This window comes from Echinops telfairi, unplaced genomic scaffold, assembly GCF_000313985.2.
Source record: "Echinops telfairi isolate 266 unplaced genomic scaffold, ASM31398v2 ScPeMD7_4048;HRSCAF=4782, whole genome shotgun sequence".
NCBI lineage: Eukaryota > Metazoa > Chordata > Mammalia > Afrosoricida > Tenrecidae > Echinops > Echinops telfairi.
In genome coordinates this window covers 2,179,660-2,199,040 of record NW_022107947.1, presented here as the reverse complement: position 1 = coordinate 2,199,040, position 19,381 = coordinate 2,179,660, and the positions used below count along the sequence as shown (strand labels likewise).

The 19,381-nt window shown below is 41.9% G+C and overlaps 1 protein-coding gene across 2 annotated transcripts in view; it reads right to left on the bottom strand.

Annotated features, from left to right (window-relative positions):
• Positions 1-19,381, bottom strand: part of SNX1 (sorting nexin 1) — a 41,539-nt gene that overhangs the window by 6,971 nt on the left and 15,187 nt on the right. Inside the window, exons 2-10 of one of the 2 annotated variants that reach the window (XM_004716288.2) lie at positions 18,384-18,495; positions 13,164-13,291; positions 12,052-12,118; positions 7,561-7,604; positions 5,405-5,546; positions 3,890-3,968; positions 3,432-3,507; positions 1,054-1,167; positions 800-893 (exon numbers count right to left, since the gene is read on the bottom strand). In XM_004716288.2, the coding sequence (XP_004716345.1) occupies positions 800-893; positions 1,054-1,167; positions 3,432-3,507; positions 3,890-3,968; positions 5,405-5,546; positions 7,561-7,604; positions 12,052-12,118; positions 13,164-13,291; positions 18,384-18,495 (856 nt within the window). The remainder of the gene's footprint in view (positions 1-799; positions 894-1,053; positions 1,168-3,431; positions 3,508-3,889; positions 3,969-5,404; positions 5,547-7,560; positions 7,605-12,051; positions 12,119-13,163; positions 13,292-18,383; positions 18,496-19,381) is intronic. The other variant, XM_045294939.1, reaches the window with a different exon arrangement.

Below are 19,381 nucleotides of genomic sequence, written 5' to 3'. Positions count from 1 at the left end.
AAAAAAAAAAAAGGAGGGGAGTGTAGCCTGCCTACAAGGAGCACCATCGAGAGGTACCAGCCTTAAGTTTCACTAGGCTAGACAGACAACACAGACAGACAAAAGAAATGATTGGTATTTCTAGGCTACAGCTCATGATCTGTGTGATAGGGTGTGCACACAGTATAGGCTTGCACATGCTACAGAGGGGTCGGCAAGCCTTATCTATAAAGGGTCAGGTAGTGAACATTCAGGTTTTGTGAGCTACCTACCTAGCTCACTCCACTCATCTTTTATCCCCACACACTAGCCTCAAACTACTGGTCTTCTGTCTGTTTAGAGTTCTCATTACTGGCATATTTAAAGCAGAGAAGGAAAGCATTCAAGCATGGCAAATGTCGGTAGCTTTTAAGGAAGTATCACTAAAGAGAGGTGAAGGAAAGTAGGAGACATAAGGCTTCCCCACTTTTACATATTGCTGTGTTGACCATGTAGCGAAAGCACTGATATCATTCTGGTTGTAAGCCACCAACTCAAAACGCAACACGTACCAGACAGCCATGTGCCAGACCATGCTGTATCTGGGATGGCTTCTCTGAACCCCTTCCAGCTACAGAGTATGATCCCCACAGTGGCTGGAGTTGTTTCCTACCAGGAAATGCAGGGCATATCTTTGTTATCAGAACATCAAAGACCAGGTGGACTGAACATTTCAACTTGAATGGCTAAGAGAGTTGGGCACTGCATGCCCTTGTGTCCCAGCTCACCAGAGTCATGTACCCATCTTCCCCAGCTCCAAGTGCAAGTCAGAGGTGGTTACCTTTCCTGTGGTTGACCAGAGTTTCTACCACAGCATGCAGTTTCCGTAAGCGCTGCTCCTCACCCTCTACCTCCTGGAGCTTCTCTTCAAACCACTGCAACACAAGCCCAGACCGTCAGGTAAAGGCAGCTACTTCTACAAGGAGAGCTCAGTTTGTCTTTAGCAATGAGAAAAAAGGACATTTCAGGGTTGCCCACCCATAAGCCTGGGGGAAAGGGGAAGGGAGGATGTTCTAAGAGGCCTGGGTTACTTACAATGTCTGATTCATTCATCTTGATGGTCATTTTGCTGACTGCGTCCGTGGCTTTGTTGAACATCTTCAGGAGACCAGCGCCACTCAGTGTCTGGGTACCCACCGCCCGCGGCAGCTATAAGAGCAAGAAGGGAGGGATGGGAAGGTATCTACTGTCCCTATTTGAGGTTCACAACAATGAGTATCCATCAGATGGGCCCCAAACATGCCAAACTAACGATCTGATCTGGAGACTGTTTTCAAAGTCACAGCTAACATGTAAACTAAATTTTTAAAAAGGTAAATGGAACCACCATATTATTCAGTTTTTGACATTGAATAGAGAAAAAAGAAGACTGCTATGTGGCCAGGGGACCTGATGTTGAGATTCTTCTGTCCACTCAGGCACAAACTGCTTAGATACCAAACAAACGTATTCCAAGTCAAAAGTCCTTTTGGTGGAGCATCTCTGCAGACAGGTGGACTGGACAGCACTGCAGGGACGCCACCATTGGGTTGTGAGTTCATTCTGAGTTTCCTCGGGGAGTAAAGGCCCACAGACAAGAGCTCAGTTTATTCAGACGGAGGCAACTTTTAGGGATGATCTAGAAAGGCCAAGTGTGCCAAACATTTATAAAGAATTTGTTCGGTTCCCCTTGCCTGGGATGCTAAAGTCTTCATACTGAGTAGACCAGGCTGAAAAACTAGACTTCAGTGCTCAGGACCTGGGGCAGTGGCTCTTACTGGTGGGCGATTTTACCTCGGAGGGGACAGGTGATAATGTCTGTAGACATTTTTGGTTGTTATAACTGGGGAGAGAACACAATACTCCTGGCTACTAATAGGCGCAGGTCAGGGATGATGGCAAGCATCCTACCATGCACAGGAAAAACCCCCATAGCAAAAAATTACCTGGAAAAAAACAAAACAACCAACTATCTGGTCCAAATAATGCCACCAGGCAAACTCTGCTCTAGGGAGAAGTGGAAAGGAGAATGGATTTAGGGAAGCCTAGAGGATACATGAAAAGTTGATAAAGCATTTTTCATGTTAAAAGTTCATTTTGAAGAAAAAAAAATCTCATATACTTAGTACCACCATTTTATTCATTCGAGACATCTAAGTTGTTGTTAGGTGCCCTGACCCATAGTGACCCTATGTAAAATAGAACAAAACACTGCACCATCTTCATAATTGTTTCTGTGTGTTTGTGCCTATTGTTGTAGCAGCTATGTCAATATCTATACTTTTTACAAAACAGTAGCCTTGTGATGTTACTTATTTCCAAGTCAGTTTCTTTCCTCGGAGGTAAAACATTGTTTTATTCTGTTTCTTTGATCTTCAGTGGCTTACATATTCCCATAGCTGTTATTTATATAATATTTATGCTCCTCCCTCCCACAGATTTTAGTAAACTTTAATTCATAAATGACAGAGTGCTGTGAATGAGAAAATTGGGGTTCTGTTTGTTTTTTAATTCTTCTTTTTTTTAAAAAATCATTTTATTGGGGGCTTGTACAATTCTTAGCACAATCCATACATCCATCCATTGTGCAAGCACATACGTACATTTGTTGCCATCATCATTCTCAAAACTTTTGCCTTCTACTTGAGCCCTTAATATTGGCTGCTCATTGTCCCCCTTTCTCTCCATTCACCCCTCCCTTTATGCTTTGCTTTTTATAGTTCTTTTTAATATATTCTTTCAAGTACAATCACGTCTCTATACTTTATGATGAGAATAAAGTATTTCTTGCATTGAAACATTTCACTTAAATCCCCAAATGTTAGCAATTGGGCTTTCTCCAATTTTCACAATCATGAATAGCCTACGCAAAGCCTGCCAAGTAGACTGACTACTTTAATAATTGATACATTTCACTTAAATCCCCAAATGTTAGCAATTGGGCTTTCTCCAATTTTCACAATCATGAATAGCCTACGCAAAGCCTGCCAAGCAGACTGACTACTTTAATAAACACTTGGCTGCATGGCAGTTCTATGGTCTGCAGTCATCAGTTTTTAACCAATGTCCCTCAGCTCCTGGCACAAATATAGGCATTCAGTTTGAGCCACATAGTAACCTAAGACAAGACATGTCAAGGATTTACTAAACACATTGCTGTGTTGATCTAATAAGACAAAACTAGGTTGCAATTTGACCTCTATAACCCTTCCCCACCCCACCCACCCCCACCCTACCCTCCCACCCCCCGCAAGGTACATCTTTCATTCCAAAGGTTGACCAAATGCTCGTTACTGTTGGGGGCTTATAAAAATTTGATACAATATGGTACTAGACTATAAACCTGTTAAATGCTCAAATATTTGTTGAATAAATTAGTTTTTCTTCATAAGGAGCAAATGAAAATGATGGCAGGTCTTGTGTGCAGTACTGACCTCTTCCTTTTCCAGGAACTCCCTGACGTCAGGGTCCTGTAACATGGTAGGGTGATTCACAACCCTCTGGAGGTACCTAGAGAGTAAGCAGTTGTCATCAGGTTGGTCAATTGGCTTCACAAGATTTGGGGTATCGCAGTTCTGTTGGGAGGGGGCTACCTTACTCATTTCTTTACAATGTCCTTAGATAAGGCACTTAAGCAAGACTGCTTGTACTATATTCAGTTCATGGTCTTCATGTTTCCAAAGGCATTCATATCTGATTGTCCAGGAAGAAGACCGTCTCCCCACTCGGGATGAGGGGCCCATTGCTCCGACGGCGGAAGGCAGTGACTTCGGAAAGAGGAAGAACTGCATCTCCACCGACTGGAGTCAAAATGTCTCAAGATTAAGCCTGTTTCAGTTTCTTGTTTGTCTGCATGTTACTCAGGAAATGGGCTCCTGTTTGTCAGACTTACCTTTCTAGAGCAGCCCTTCGTTTTTCAAGAAATTCTGCAGAAGAAGAATCTTCCTTCCCAACTTTCACTTTTGTCATTCCTGAAATGGAATAAAAAAAAATCGTAAATCACGAACATGATGTTTGATTAAAAAAGAGATGCCCACAGGAAGAAAGCCAGCGAGGGCAGAGCTACAAAATACAACCTACCTATCACGAAACAGCAGAGGGCTTGAACAGGCACTTCACCAAAGAAGACACACAAATGGCCAATAAGCCCATGAAAGAATGCTCCTTATGAGCAATTAGGAAGATGCAAATCAAGACCACAAAGAGCTATGTCACTGCCACGAAATGGTTCTGCTAAGAAAGGAAGCTGCAAGTGAGGGGAGGCTATGACAAAGTCGGGGCTGGCCCTGGCCAGGGGAAAGTACAGTGGGAGAGCTGCTGTGGATGACAGTTTGGTGGCTCCTCCAGAGCGAGGCAGCATGACCATGGGACCCAGCAATTCCACTTCTGGCCGTGTACGCCAGAGAACGGAAATGGGACCTCGAGCAGAATTTGTACAACAATGTTCATGGCAGCACGAGAGCCAAGTGGTAAAAACAATCTAGCCATCAATGAATCTACATGCTACATTATGGATGAACCTTGAAAATACTATGCTGAGTAAAATAATCCCATTAAAAAAGATAAACATTGCATAATCCCACTTAGATGAATTCTCTGGAACAGGCAAACAAACCAAAGGTTTAGTGGTGACCAGGGACAAGAAGGAGTGGACAAAGGAAGCTGTTGCTTAGCAGACACTGGAGCACTGTCCATGACGGTAGAATAAATGGTGACGGCAGCACCACAGGATGAATGTGATCAGTGTCACTGAACTGTACAGGTAAAAAATTCTGAATTGGAAAATACTTTGATCACACACACATACAAGGGGGGCTTCAAATAGTTTATGAAAATATGGAATTAAAATACAATTTTCCACAAACTTTTTGAAAGCTGTGTGTGTGTGTGTGTGTGTGTGTGTGTGTTTACTACAATTCAAAAGCAACAACAGAAAGCCAAAACCAACAAAGCAAAACACAACATAAGGTCACTTCTAGGAGCAAACACGAAGAGAGGTTTTTCACATGAGAGTCATTCCTTATCAGTCTAAGTGCTGGGGGTCCACACTGAGACATACAGCACATACCTCTGTGCCAGGGGACTCTGAGTAGAGATTAATAAGCATCAATTGATGCTCCCAACCATCTCAAACAATTTAGTACATTTCAACCTGGAAGGATCAGCCATCATTTAATATTCCTGAATACAAATTAAAAACAAACAAACTCTGGAGGTGGAAGCAAGAGCCTCTGTGGGAAGAGACCACATCAAAATATACAATTCTCCAGGCCTCGAGTAATTTACAGGAAAACATAACCACAAGATTTTATACTGTTGATCGAAGTAGTCTCATTGAACCAAGTAGTAATTACAATAAAGAAGATAAAGGAAGAAATCCAAGTGGGACTACAGACCATAATCTTACCAATTAGGCTCTTCTCAGGCGGAGGGGGGACGATGAAGCCATTCTGAGCGTGTTTCTCTGAAAGCTTTTCATAAAGACCCAGAAAGTCACTAAATCTTCTTTTCACTGAAAACTGTTTACTTCTGAACATTGGTAAGCTCGTCTGGCAACAAAAACAAGCAAACACACACACAAGGCAAATTCATTCCACATGGGGATAGTGAGTGTCTCGAGAGCCAGCAAAGGAACACAGCTCCAGATCCCTGACCTTTAGCAGCTTGGCAAACATTTTCTCCAAAGAATCCTCTTCAACTTCCTTTAGCTATAAGTCCCCCACCCCTTTTTAAAAATCATTTTATTGGGGGCTCATACAGCTCATCGCACTCCATCCATCCACCCATTGTGTCCAGCACATTTGTATATATGTTGCCATCATCATTTTCAAAACATTTTCTTTCTACTTGAGCTCTTGGTATCAGTTCATTTCGCCCCCTCCCTCCCTCAGTAACTCTTGATTATTTATAAAATATTGGGGTTTTTCCCCATGTCTTACACCGACCGCTGTCTCCTTCCACCCACTTTTCTGTTGCTAGTCCCCCTAGCTATGGCCCCCTTTGGCAGTATGGGGAAGCCCTTCCCAGAATGAATCTAAATGCATAAAATAAAAATAGATAGAATCACAAGGCAACCAATTAAATTCAAATACATTTTCAACCCCAGATTAAGGACTCTTGCTCAAAGAAATAGATGTGAAATTCGAGCTTAATATAAGAATTCCACAGTCACTTATAATCTCTTTGTCCAAAACTGATCTATTAAGGCAGCGGTTCTCAACCTGTGGGTCGCAACCCCTTTGGGGGTCGAACAACCCTTTCACAGGGGCCGCCCGATTCCTAACAGTAACAAAATTAGAGTTATGAAGTAGCAACGAAAATAATGTTATGGTTGGGGGGAACTGTCTGAAGGGTCGCGGCATTAGGAAGGTTGAGAACCACTGTATTAAGGGTATTAGCTGCTGGAATTAGAGCACACTAAAGACAGTCTAAACAGTGATGACATTTCTGAGCTGTAGACATATCAACCTCTAGAGAGTCAGCGCAGCTAGAACTCAAAGGGAGCACCCAGTAAATAGCAGAGAGACAATACAAAGGAGACTTCCAGTCAAAAGGCGAGGCCCAAATCATGATACGCTTTTATACTGACTGGACAGGAAAATGGAAGAAATTGGCCTTTCCAAGTGTTGGCAAGGAAGTGAATCAATGGAAACGTTGATTACATACTGCCAGTGTGGGGGGAGATGAGGCTGCATACCCCTTTACAGATTTACAGTCTCAGAGACCCACAGGGCAGTGCTCGCCTGTCCTATAGCCAGGAGTCAGAAGTGAATGGATGGCAGGGAGCCTGATTTGGTATGATCCAAGGCAGGGTCCTCAAACGTTTTAAATGGGGCCAGTTCACTGTCCCTCAGACCCGTTGGAGGGCTGGACTATAGTTAAAAAAAAAAAACTATGAACAAATTCCTACGCACAATGCACGTATCTTATTTTAAAGTAAAAAAACAAATGGGGCAAAAACACCTGGTGGGCTGGACAAATGTCCTTGGTGGGCCGCGTATGGCCTGTGGGCCGTAGTTTGAGGACGCCTGATCTAAGCCAAGTGGCCACACATATCTGAGAAACTTTTCCAGGTGTGCACTAGAAGATATGAGCAAGAATGTTCATAGTTCATAATTACAAAGACTGGGAAAAACCAAATGAGCACATAGGAAAATGATTTTCTGTAAACTTTGCTATCTACACTCAGTAAAATGTATTTTGTCTGTGTGTTAATTCTTCAAAGGGTTAACAAAAAAAGGGATTTTCAGCAGGTAATCACACTTAGTTTGGGGCAATCCACCCAATGACCATAGTTCTGAAGAGGGATGAGCTACTGCAGCCTCATGATGAAGCGCCTACGGCTCCACACAGGTGGACTCGTTGTTTGAAAGAACATTGGAAAGGTTTAGCCTAAAGCACACAGATGAGGTCCTGAAAGGGGTGAGGCTTACTCACCATAACTAAATGCAAAGGAAAATGTTGAATAAACTAAAGAGATCCTCGGAGTTCATCTGAATGATGACCTTCTTTCTTGGTGTCTAAAGTTTTATGGTGGCCATGAGCAGTGTCACTGGGACTCACCTGTGTTGTAACTTTATAGGCGACGTAGGCATTCATCCCATCCCCTGTGGGAGAAGAAAGCAGGAGAGGATTATTGTGAAAGGCACCGGAGTGTTAATCCCACCAATATTTACCCAGGAGTCATATACCTCAAGATTCCTGGAGGGATACTTGTTTCATCTTGGAATTGTACATGCCCTCCTAGAATCCAGTTCCTACTCTGCCCCTCTGGTGCATAGCATACCCCCACTGGTGCTGGTTGGGCCTCAGTTTTGAGTTAGACAAGAAAATCAGCCCCCTGTTCCAAAGCCAGGCTCATTTTATGCCCGCCACAAAGCAGCACTGGAAACTGACAATCCATCAGTTGTTACCATGCCAATATTGGGGCTGATTACACACATCTGACCCAAGCCACACAATTCTCTTGCTGTATAAAGCAGGATGAGGAGAAGGAAGCATTTGATGTAAAAGGAAACAAGTAGTTCTACCCGAGGCTAGCTCTGGGCTCGGTTTGCTCTTTCAGAAATACCACCGTGGTCCCTTCCACTGGGGCTGGGAGACACTGGCCTCACTGATCTCGCATGTTCGCCCAGGGCAAAGGGCCTGGCAGGAAGACACTTTGGCTGCCTCATGTCACACAAATCTCCCTTTCCTGGGAAATTATTTTTCTGAAAAAGCCTTTTGACTATGAAATAATTTGGGATTCAAGCAACTGCTTTTCTCTGTGGTTGTACCCTGACTTGGACCTCTTGGGGAGAGAAAGGCTCCACTGATAGGGCAATGAGAAGACATGCACTGGATCTAGACATCCACAGCTCCAGTGCGGGGCTATGGTGCTTCCTGGTGCCCTTTGTTCCCGTTCTCCCCATTCTGCTTCTCCCGACCCCAAACAGGAAAGCTTTGTTAACAGTTGCTAGCTGCACAAGCTCCTGAACGAGTCCTGGGTTGGGGGCTAAGGGAAAAGGCAATCTTGAATCAAGAGGGTCAAGTATTACAGCTTGATTTCAATGGGATGGCTGGAAACTAGTGCTTTTACAAGAACAGAGGGCTTACCTTCTCTACCTGCCCTGCCCTGCCCTGCCAAGAGAGTGTGTACGAACAGCTAAACGACAGATTTAGTCATTAGAAATTATATTGATTTAGTTTGCTTTCACCTTTCATTGATTTCAAACCACTTACACCACACTGCCCAAAACTTCTAAGGATATTTGAGGAAAAAATGAAAGAAAACAAACAAAAGTAACTGACAGAGAAAGTATTCAAACTTTCAGTTACATTCAAATAGTCATAGCCACATGTACAAAAGATCTACTCCTGGCAAATTTTTAATACAATTTATTTACCACAATTCAAAAAGAAAAACAGGTCAATCTTGCCATGTAGTGCCTGCAATTTTGGGAACGTTCACACTTAAGGTGCAGTGCAGGATCTTCACATGCTTTGCCTATAGGCCTCCATGCTGCTTTCTCAAAGTGTGTGTGTGTGTGTGTGTGTGTGTGTGTATACAAATGAGCATACCTGCATAATAGATCTGAAAATGGATTAATAATATAACAGTTTTAAAAGTTATGTAAATTTCTCAAACAATTTCAGAGAGTAAAAAATGGCATATGCAAATTACCAGGGCTCCAAAAAGAACATCCTGATAGAAATAGGACACTAATCTATCATGTGTGCAGAAAAGAGAAGACTATGTTGAATAAACAGCCCATAAAACCAGAAGGTGATCTTATAAAGATCATGCCTTCTTTATGCTTTAAGTAGCTGGTTTCTTGATAGCTCCATGACTGGAAACCTAAACAGTGGTGCAAGGGCAGGGAAGGTCATCACCTGAAGAGTGACAGGTTGTTTTAATTATTTTCTCTTCTGGTTCAAACATCGTGACTTGTTAAAGATTATAGCTCAACTATTATTATGTATAACCTGTCTTATCCCAGTGTGGCAGTTACATAAGCTGGTGTCAACTTGTGAAGGGGTGAGGGCTAGCCTGTCAATCAGGTCGCAGCTTGATGACCTCATTTGCAGGTACTGTGGAGATAAATAGCTGACTGGAGGCCAGATACAGACAGACTCTCTGCGTTGTCTTCCTGCTGACAAGACACACGGAGCTACACTAGAGCCCTGGAGCTGGAGGAGTCACGTGGAGACGCCTGCCAGCGTTGTTTCCACTGCCACTGGATCCACAAAACTTTCCACCCACTGGCCCGTGATCTTCCTGCATTTGGCATCATTGCATGTGTTGCATGAGTCTGAAGAGGAATTTATAAATTGGCATTGGTATAGGGCTACTATCGGACATATGGACTTGAACTGGACTGGAATGGGATATTTTCTTAATATACAATTGCTCTTTGATATAAAGTTCTCTATTACACACATGAGTGTCTATGAATTTGTTTCTCTAGTCAACACAGACTAACACATCCAGCAACGAACTGAAGCAGCTACTAACGGGTTTAAAAAAAAAATCAATGTATTTATAGAATATGCATACATATTGGAGAATCATAGACGTATTAACTCAGTTCTGTTCTAGGCTCTACCATGAACCACACAGTGCTCAAACTTAATCCGACTCCGTTCTTTAGGTCTCACTTCCTGTGAGGGAGCTCTGTTAGATGCTAAGAACAGCCCATCAGAGCAACAGTCTAGGAAACGTACACATCCAACGAGTAAATAATACTTCTACTCAAAATTCCTGTTCTGAGTTCAGAATAGAGAAAGGGCTGGGATTTACATTTTTTTCTCTAAAACATATAAACACCACTATTTGGGAGGCAAAGCTCTGCACAGACCCTCCATAGGGGTCATTACCTGGAAGAAGTGAAGTTGAGACCTATTGTTTTCTGTTCACTAAGAACACACATGCTTAGGACAGGGGAAGACTATCCTGAAAATTGAAGATCTAGCCAAAGTTAAGGTTGTGCTTTCTTGAAAACCTAATTTCAATTTGACCAGAATACAAGCTAAGTTCTTTAGTCTCTTATCTATGTAAGAGAGATGTAGACTTTCTCATCTCATCAGGCTATGGGGAGTATATGATAAATGTAACAAGAGTTTCAAGCTTCTGAGAGAAGAATAAGTTCAGTATCCCCACATTTTAACACGAGTTTTTAGAATTCTTAGGTGGAATTTATGATCTCAAAAGAGGCTAAGGTGAGGTGACCAGACGTCCTACTTTTGGCGGGATAGTCCTGATTTTTAACAATTTTTCCCGCACCCTGCAGCATTTTTAAAAAGTCTCGATTTTTGGAAAGAATGCAAGACAAGCTAGGGTATACGCTGCCATGTGGCTATTTTGCCAGGATAGGAGTTTCATCAATGGTGTCCCGCTTTTGTCCCGCTGGACCAGTGTTAGAATCTGGCCACATTAGGTGTTCTCCACCTCTCTGTAGGAGAAAATAATGTAAGATACCATAGATACGTGTGTATAAGCCAAGTTTTTCAGCACTGTTTTTTTTTCATTTTCATTTTCTATGTTTACTTTCTTTTTCCTTTTTTTAAATCATCTTATTAGGGGCTCATACAACTCTTACCACAATCCATCCATCCATCCATTGTGTCAAGCACATTTGTACACTTGTTGCCATCATCATTCTCAAAACATTTGCTTTCCACTTGAGCCCTTGGTATCAGCTCCTCATTTTTTCCCCTCCCTCCCCACTTCCTCTTCCTTCTCTCATGAACCCTTGATTTTCAGCACATTTTTTTTCTTTTTTTCCCAGCACATTTTTAATGCAGTTTTTGTGGTAAAATTAGGTGCCTCGGCTGATATTCAGGTTGGCTGATACACAAATATATATGATATTCTTTTTAAATTAATTTTTAAAAAGCTTTTTATTAAAGGTTTTAACAAAACAAATTCCTGAGCATGATAAACTCCTGACAATTTGGAACTTCATAGTGTCAAAAAGATTTTTCTGTTTATGGGGAAAAAAGAAAAAAAGCTTTTTATTGTGAGTTGGAAGAAGGTTTACGAGCATATCATCAGCTTTACGTTCAGCAGTCCGTGCATGTTCTGTTGGAGAGATCTACTTGTATCTGAAAATCAGTTGTGCAGAGAAGAGACTGCAAACTCCGTGCGAACGCCAGTCCTTCACTGCACGGCAGAGAGAAGCAGTGGCATGAATCAGCATTCCCAGATCCCAGGTGCTGCAGGCACAGGAAATGGCCTAGTTATGCATTCTTTTTCGGGAAAATGTAGACTTTGATCAAGGTAAACAAAGTGTTTCCCTTCAGGTTTCCCTCCCATGGCCTAATTGCAAAAAAGCTGCATTCTAAGAGATTCTTAGAATATTTGATATCCCTGATTTTTCTTTTCAGTGCCAAGAGTCTAAATGAAGTACTAGTGAACTGCTGTTTTCAGTCTCAGAAGTATAGCAAGGGGTATAACTTTACAGGAAAGGTAACAATGAATACTTCACATTGGCTGGCCCAACTACGGAGCAAGACATCCAGAAACAAGCCAACATAAGCAGAGCCTACCATCGCAGGAGCCCCAGGAACGCTTACCAATCTTCTCAGGATCAGTTACACTGACTGTCAAATCAAACTGGTCCTCCTGCTCCTCTTCCTCCAGCTTGTTTGAGAGAAAACAGGGGATGAGAGTTGACACCTAGAGAGCCAGCTGTTAATTTGACCCTGTTCTCATCTTGTATCAATGAGATGAAGAAGATGTAGCATCCCATGTCCATCCCCAGCAATCCCAGTGCACCAACTCTTAAGCTTTTAAGTTGGGAGCCAGTTTATAGGTATTGGGCAAATCTATATCCTTAAAACCTTTACTTTGATCAGAATGACTAATTATTAGACTCTGGAAGACTTGTCTCTTTTAGGCTAAAGAGGGAAGAGACGAGAATGTATTCCTGGATGTGGGAAATTCAGACACTAGGTACCATTAGCGACCTGTGGAAGACTTTGTGCTAGTCTCTGGTTTATAGACACCCTGACTGAGAAAGGGACCTTTATTGGATTCTGGCTGTCCAATAACCACACATGTCTCCTTTGTCAAGAGTCATACATATTGAGTTAGTTTATTGTGCCAACCTGGCCGATCGACACATGTGGGGTTAATTGAAGGCCGGAGGGATAAATGGTTCAGTGACCCTCGCCTTTCTAGTTCTCGGGTCTCTTGCTTTCTGATGGTCGGACGGGGTACAGCTGCCTTAGTCAGTTCCCTGCTTTAGCTGGCAGGGTTCACTTCCTGCAGGATGTCCCTGAGGAGAAGCCACATGGACCTGCCCCAATGCAGCCCTGGGTGCTGGAGCAGCCGTGTGGAGACCCCTGCTAGTGCTGAGATGCTTACACATTCACTGACTCGGCTTTCCTCCTGCAGTTGGCATCATTTTGTGAGATGGAGGAGGACTTTGTGGATTGGTGTCGGACATATGGGTTAATGTTGGACTTGTGGGCTTGGGCAGCACTGGGTTGGGGTGTTTTCTTGATGCACACTTAACGTTTATATAAAACTGTCTCTTATACATGAGTTACTGTGAATTTGTTTCTCTAAAGTACCCAAACTAATACACATATTTTCTCAGGGTTTATACACAACTGAACTTCAGAATGATCACATAGAGACCTAAGAATCTCAAAGAAACAAGACCAATAATGCATATTCTCACCTCTTCATAGCTTGGCTGGGGCTTAGAAAAATGTGTGGCTTCCTGTGATGGAAGAGCAACGAGTGTTCTGGCTGCTATCTTCTTCTGGTTGTTCTGAGCACTGTCCAGGGATAGCTCCACTGTGGCATCTAAAAGGAGTTGATAATTGAAAAACAAGGTCAACAATATGTCTTCGATAGCTCAATTCCATTATGTACACCAAAACATAAGAATATTCCTATCAATACTAACAAGATCTTAGGCTTCGAGAATAAAAGCCATGAAATGTTCTGTGATCAAAGGGCAGGCTATTAAGAAAAGTGTTCTTAGCAGAACAACCCCTTTGGGTCTTTAGAAAAAACTATTTGGCTACCCGCTCTTACCTAGAATTAAGGCAAAAACCAGGAATCATGCACAACAACTGCATAATCAAAATAACTTTTATTTCACTCTTTACTAATTTATTTAGTATATTTATTTCACTCTTACTAATATACTTTTAGAACTTTAGATGAACACTATTTGTTCTTGTACAATTGTTTGTAGAGGAATGGTAAGTTCCATTGCCTGCTTTAAAAACCACAGTGATAGAAGAGGTAGATGTACTGACAGCAAACAATTATATCAAAGGAAGGGTCAGGGAAAAAAATGGATCCAAGATACAAACACATATATCTCCACAGGGAAAGACTTCAACCCGGTGCTCCAAGATGTGAATGCAACATACCGGCATGGAGCAGGGAACCAGTGGAGAGGTCTGAGGGGCCGGCCCCAATCCCAACTATGTGGAGAGCCACCCCTCCCTCCAGAAGAATTTATTTCAGAGGACAGCACTGAAGCTGCAGCCCAGGGAGAGGGACTTGTCTGCTCAGTGCACACTGGAGCAAATGAAGGGGGAGAAAGAGAGAGTGGAGCACATCCTGGCCCACCAAGCCTTGAGGATGATATTCCCTCTCAGAGCAGCCCATGCACAAAGAGGACCATGTGGCTGGCCCCACTATGAGACACGACATCCCTCACTGACCCATAACCCTACAGGGGACAACACTGGGGACACAGTGTGTGAATTGCTTATCTAAATAAGATAAGCTAGATGAACAATCCGGAGGAGAAAATAACAGGAACTGTGGTTGGAGGGGAGAGGGGGCTGAGAGAGGGGGAGGTAAGGGGAAAGGAAGTGGTGTTAACAAACTCAGGGACAAGGGAACAACAAGTGATCCAAATCAGTGATGAGGAGGGTGTAGGAGGCCTGCTAGGGCGTGATCAAGGGTATTGTAACCGAGAGGAATTACTGAAACCCAAATGAAGGCTGAGCATGCTAGTGGGACAAGAGTGCAGTAAAACAAAATAGAGGAAAGAACTAGGAGGCAAAGGGCATTTATAGAGGTCTAATTAAAGGCATGTACATATGTACATATATTTATATATGAAAGTGGGGAAATAGATCTATGTGCATATACTTATAGGTTTAGTATTAAGGTAGTGGATGGACATTGGGCCTCCACTCAAGTACTCCCTCAATGCAAGAATACTTTGTTCTACTAAACTGGCATTCCATGATGTTCACCTTCCCGATATGATCGCTGAAGGCAAATGGGTGCATAAGCAAATGTGGTGAAGAAAGCTGATGGTGCCTGGCTGTCAAAAGATATAGTGTCTGAGGTCTTAAAGGCTTGAAGGTAAACAAGCGGCCATCTAGCTCAGAAGCAACAAAGCCCACATGGAAGAAGGACACCAGCCTGTGTGATCACGAGGTGAAGGGATCAGGTATCAGGCATCAAAGAACAAATAATCAAATCATTGTGAATGAAGGGGAGTGCATATTGGGGACCCAACCCCCATTTGTAGGCCACTGGACATCCCATTACAGAACAGTCTCAGGGAGGAGATGAGCTAGTCTGGGTGCAGTGTAGCAAAGATGAAACATACAAATTTCCTCTAGTTCCTAAATGTTTCCTCACCCCCCATTATCATGATCCCAATTCTACCTTAAATATCTGGCTTGACCAGAGGATGTACACTGGTACAGATAGGAAGTGGAAACACAGGGAATCCAGGACAGATGATCCCTTCAGGACCAGTGGTGAGAGTGGCAATACCGGGAGGGTGGAGGGAAGGTGGGGTAAAAAGGGGGAACCAATTACAAGGATCTACATATAACCTCTTACCTGGGGGATGGACAACAGAAAAGTGGGTGAAGGGAGATGTCAGACAGTGTAAGATATGACAAAACAATAATAATTTATAAATTATCAGGGGTTAATGAGGGAGGGGGGAGTGGGAAGGGAGGGGGAAAATGAGGAGCTGATATCAAAGGCTCAAGCAGAAAGCAAATGTTTTGAGAATGATGATGGCAACAAATGTACAAATGTGCTTGACACAATGGATGTATGGATTGTGATAAGAGTTGTACGAGCCCCCAATAAAGTGATTTAAAATAAAAAAGATATAAACACAGTGACACTTGGTTAAGAACACTGTCACGCTGCTAACTTTGTCACAACTTCAGCATGGTTGGCAATGAATGTTTTATACTGTCTTGCAAAGATTAAGTTGTTTTTAATCTATCTGTAGGGGGGCAGGAAAAGATGTAATATCCAAAAAGCTTTCTAATCAAAATAATTTTTTAAAGTAGTGCTTAAAAAAGAGTCATCCTTTGGCTATCTGGATAGCTAGAGGAATGACTTATTCCCAAGTGTTTGAGAGAGGGCAGTTTAAAAACAAAACACAAAAACAACCAGATGAAGTAAAAGTAGGACCACACAAGTCCCACGTAAGCAACTGGGTGAATCGGTGTGTTTGGAACAAACAGTAGGTACTGTCATTCAAGATGGCAGACTTGCCAGAGCACCTCTTTGGACAACCTGTGCATGTTCAACTGAAGTTTACTTGACAAAGATGTCAAAACTTACATTTTAAAAAAGTTTCGTTTTGAACTCTTGATAAGAGTAATGGAAAGGCTATTGGGCTTCTCATCAGAGACTGATCATCACTAATCAGGTGGGAAGCAAAATCAGAGTAGCTCACTTCCCCAGTCAGTATCTAAAACATTACAGAAGCTACTCAAGTCCTAAAACTGTAGGCATCCCTCCCTATAGATGACTGTTCTTTTTCCCGTGGTGGCTGCTTAAGACACTGATAGGGGAATTGGGCAAATCAGAATCCTCATTCAACATAAACATGCCCCTAATAACGATTTTTACATGCTCATGTACATAAAACCCAATCACAGGGTAATTCTTTGGTCACACTAAAGTTTCAGGTTTTCTTATTAGAAAGGGTAATTAATATAAATGTAATATCCCAAAGATAGGAAATTCAAAGTCTTTTCGATCCAAGCTCATTTATATATCTCTTCCAGAAATGTTATCCAAAAAAGTCACTACCAGAATGAATAGGGTATGTTTTATGATTTAAGGATGAGAGAGGCTGAGACAATCTTCTAAATCGTTATAGGCCTTCTAGAAGAATAGCATTCTCTTTCATGTCTTTCAGTTTCCCACCAGAGATCTAATATGAGAGCCTACCCAGCCCTTCCTCTGTCTTGGCTTTCCTCTTCGCCACCAGTCTTCTCTTAGAGGATTTTACTCACGCGGTCCCTTCCCCTTGCATGGAAACTCTGGGAAGATGGCTGTCCCATTTCCAGTCTTCCCAGTTTCCCCAGGCAGTATATCACAGTTCCAACAGCCTCCTGGGTATTTCCCATTGCATTTCAAACTTAAAATATCTGAAATCTAAACTGACTTTCTCCCTGACGGTCAGTTTTTTTTCTTTAGAATCTAGTTCTATAAATGGTTATTTTCCTCTCAATCCTTGAACTTGAAACTTTGAACTCTGGTTTTCAACTCTCATTTTGGAACATGCATTTCATCCAATCACTACCATCTGATTTTGGCGCTCTTTTGAAAAGTTTGTACCTCTCCATTCCTACAGATTCTGTCCCTATAATTTTAGGTTTGGCCATTTCGTTCACAAACTTATTTTTGAATGCCTTCTGAAAAGCCTCAACTTTGCCCGCTACAAACCATTCTATGCAATCTCATTACATTAGTTTTCCTAAAGCATTATGTTGCCCATATCATTTTCCTTACTCAAAACTGCCAATGATTCTTAATTGGTGCTAGGATAAAAATTCAATCTATAGTTGTAATTACTACCATCAATATTCCTCCCAAACCACATCTCCAGCCTTATTGTCCATGGCTTTTCTAAGCCCAGAAGAGGCCCAACAGCTCCCTCACTGTCCCCCAAGCACACCTTATGATTCTTGCCCAACAGTTTGTACACTTTTTCCTTTTTGCCTACCTAAATTGTGCTTCTTCCAGGAAGTCTTTCAAGGCCAGTCTAGACCAGGTTTCCTCAAGCTCAACATTGCTGACATTCTCGGCTGGATACTAAGGAGTTGAATCCGGTATGCTGTGGGATGTTTAGGAATATCCATAGCCTCTACCCATTAGATGCTAGTAGCACTCGCTCCCCAGTTGTGACAGTCAAACATGTCTCCAAGCATTGAAAAAAATCTCCTGGGAAGCAAAATCTGAAAATAGGGTAGTCTCCCCAAACAAAGAATTATTCATCCCAAAGCTTAATGGTACCCCAGGTTGAGAACTCCTTCTCTCGACTAGTGTTTTCCAAACTGCAGGTGGGGCTCACTGGTAGATTGTGAATTCAATTCAAGGGGTTGCCAAGAGGATTTTATAAAGTGAAACAATAGAGAACTGCATACTGAGTCAGTAGTAGTAAGGGCAAATAACTTTTGTTTTAACTTTGTACAAGTAAATAAAAAGGGGCTTTAACGGGTTCATGGAAAAAAGGGAATAAAAAAATAATGGATAATTAAAAAACAATTAAAATATACTCTCTAGTGTAGATTTTAGATTGGGGTATGAAATGGATCTCTTACTAAGAGTCCCCATCATAAAAATCGGAAACTGCTGTCTTCAGTCTGTGCTCTCTTGCTCCTAGGAGTGTGTGAGTACCACACCTCCAGCCACATTTCTAGTATTATTTTAATAGTTATTTAGCTCACATTTTTAATTATATACGTTTGCCGTACTCCTTATGCTTGTCATGATGACAGTCTCTTGTATGTTATTTGTTTTTTTAGTTTTCCATAATAGTATTTTGCATAGAGTTATGTTCTCAATACTTTTTCTTTGACTTTAATCCAACTCACATAAGGTGTGTATGGCTTTGACTTTAATCCAACTCAGCCACTTAACAAATCCATATCCTACTTGCCTGTAAAAAGATCCTGGGGCTCTTGGTCTTGGTCCTCATGGACCCCATTTTCTCTGGAGCCACTATTGACGAGAACCAGGGAATCAGCTCTCTTTGGAGACTGGGACTTAATCTGAAAACAAAGAGAAACTTTGGATAAAATAATGCCATTAAAAAGCAACCCCAAAGATAAAAAAAGAAAAAAAAAAAAAGCAACCCAACCTGCTCAAAGAAAGTGATCTTTAATGCATCCCTCAGTGGCTCTCAAAAGTGTTTAGGGAAAGGGTAGAGTCATTTGTCACTTTAACCCTGGTGTTCTATATAAACAACAACTCATTGTTAGTGAAGTAAATGTTACAGAACAAATGACAGTATGAAAATAAATGTCTAGATCTTTCTGTATCATAGGGCTAATTTCCTAACCTTGCTCCACCACGTGTCTGTCAGTCTGTTACTCTGTGGTGCTTGCGTGATTTGGTGGTGCTGGAAGCTTTGCCACTGGTATTAACAATGCTGAACAATGGTGAACTGGATTTAGCAGAGCTTCCAGACTAAGAACAGACTACGAAGAAGGAAAGACTAGGCTGTCCATTTAGGGTGGACACCTTATGCATACCATCGGACACTGTCAGAGATAGTGCCAGAAGATGGTCCCTCAGGTCTCAAGGCACTCAAAATATGACTGAGGAAAAGCTTACTTCTCAAAAATAAAGTCAAACATCATGACGTGAATGGAAGGCACCAAAAAATGAAATGGAATGCATAAATATCGATATCCTTAGTGTTAATGAGCTGAAAAGAACTGGTATTGGCCATTTTGTATCAGAAAATCATATGGTTTACTAAGCTGGGAATGACACATTTAAGATGAATGGCGTTGCAGTTTTGGTCAAAAAGAACATTGCAAGATTTATCTTTTTTTAAAAATCGTTTTATTAGGGGCTCATACAACTCTTATCACAATCCATACATACATCAATTGCGTAAAGCACATTTGTACATTCATTGCCCTCATCATT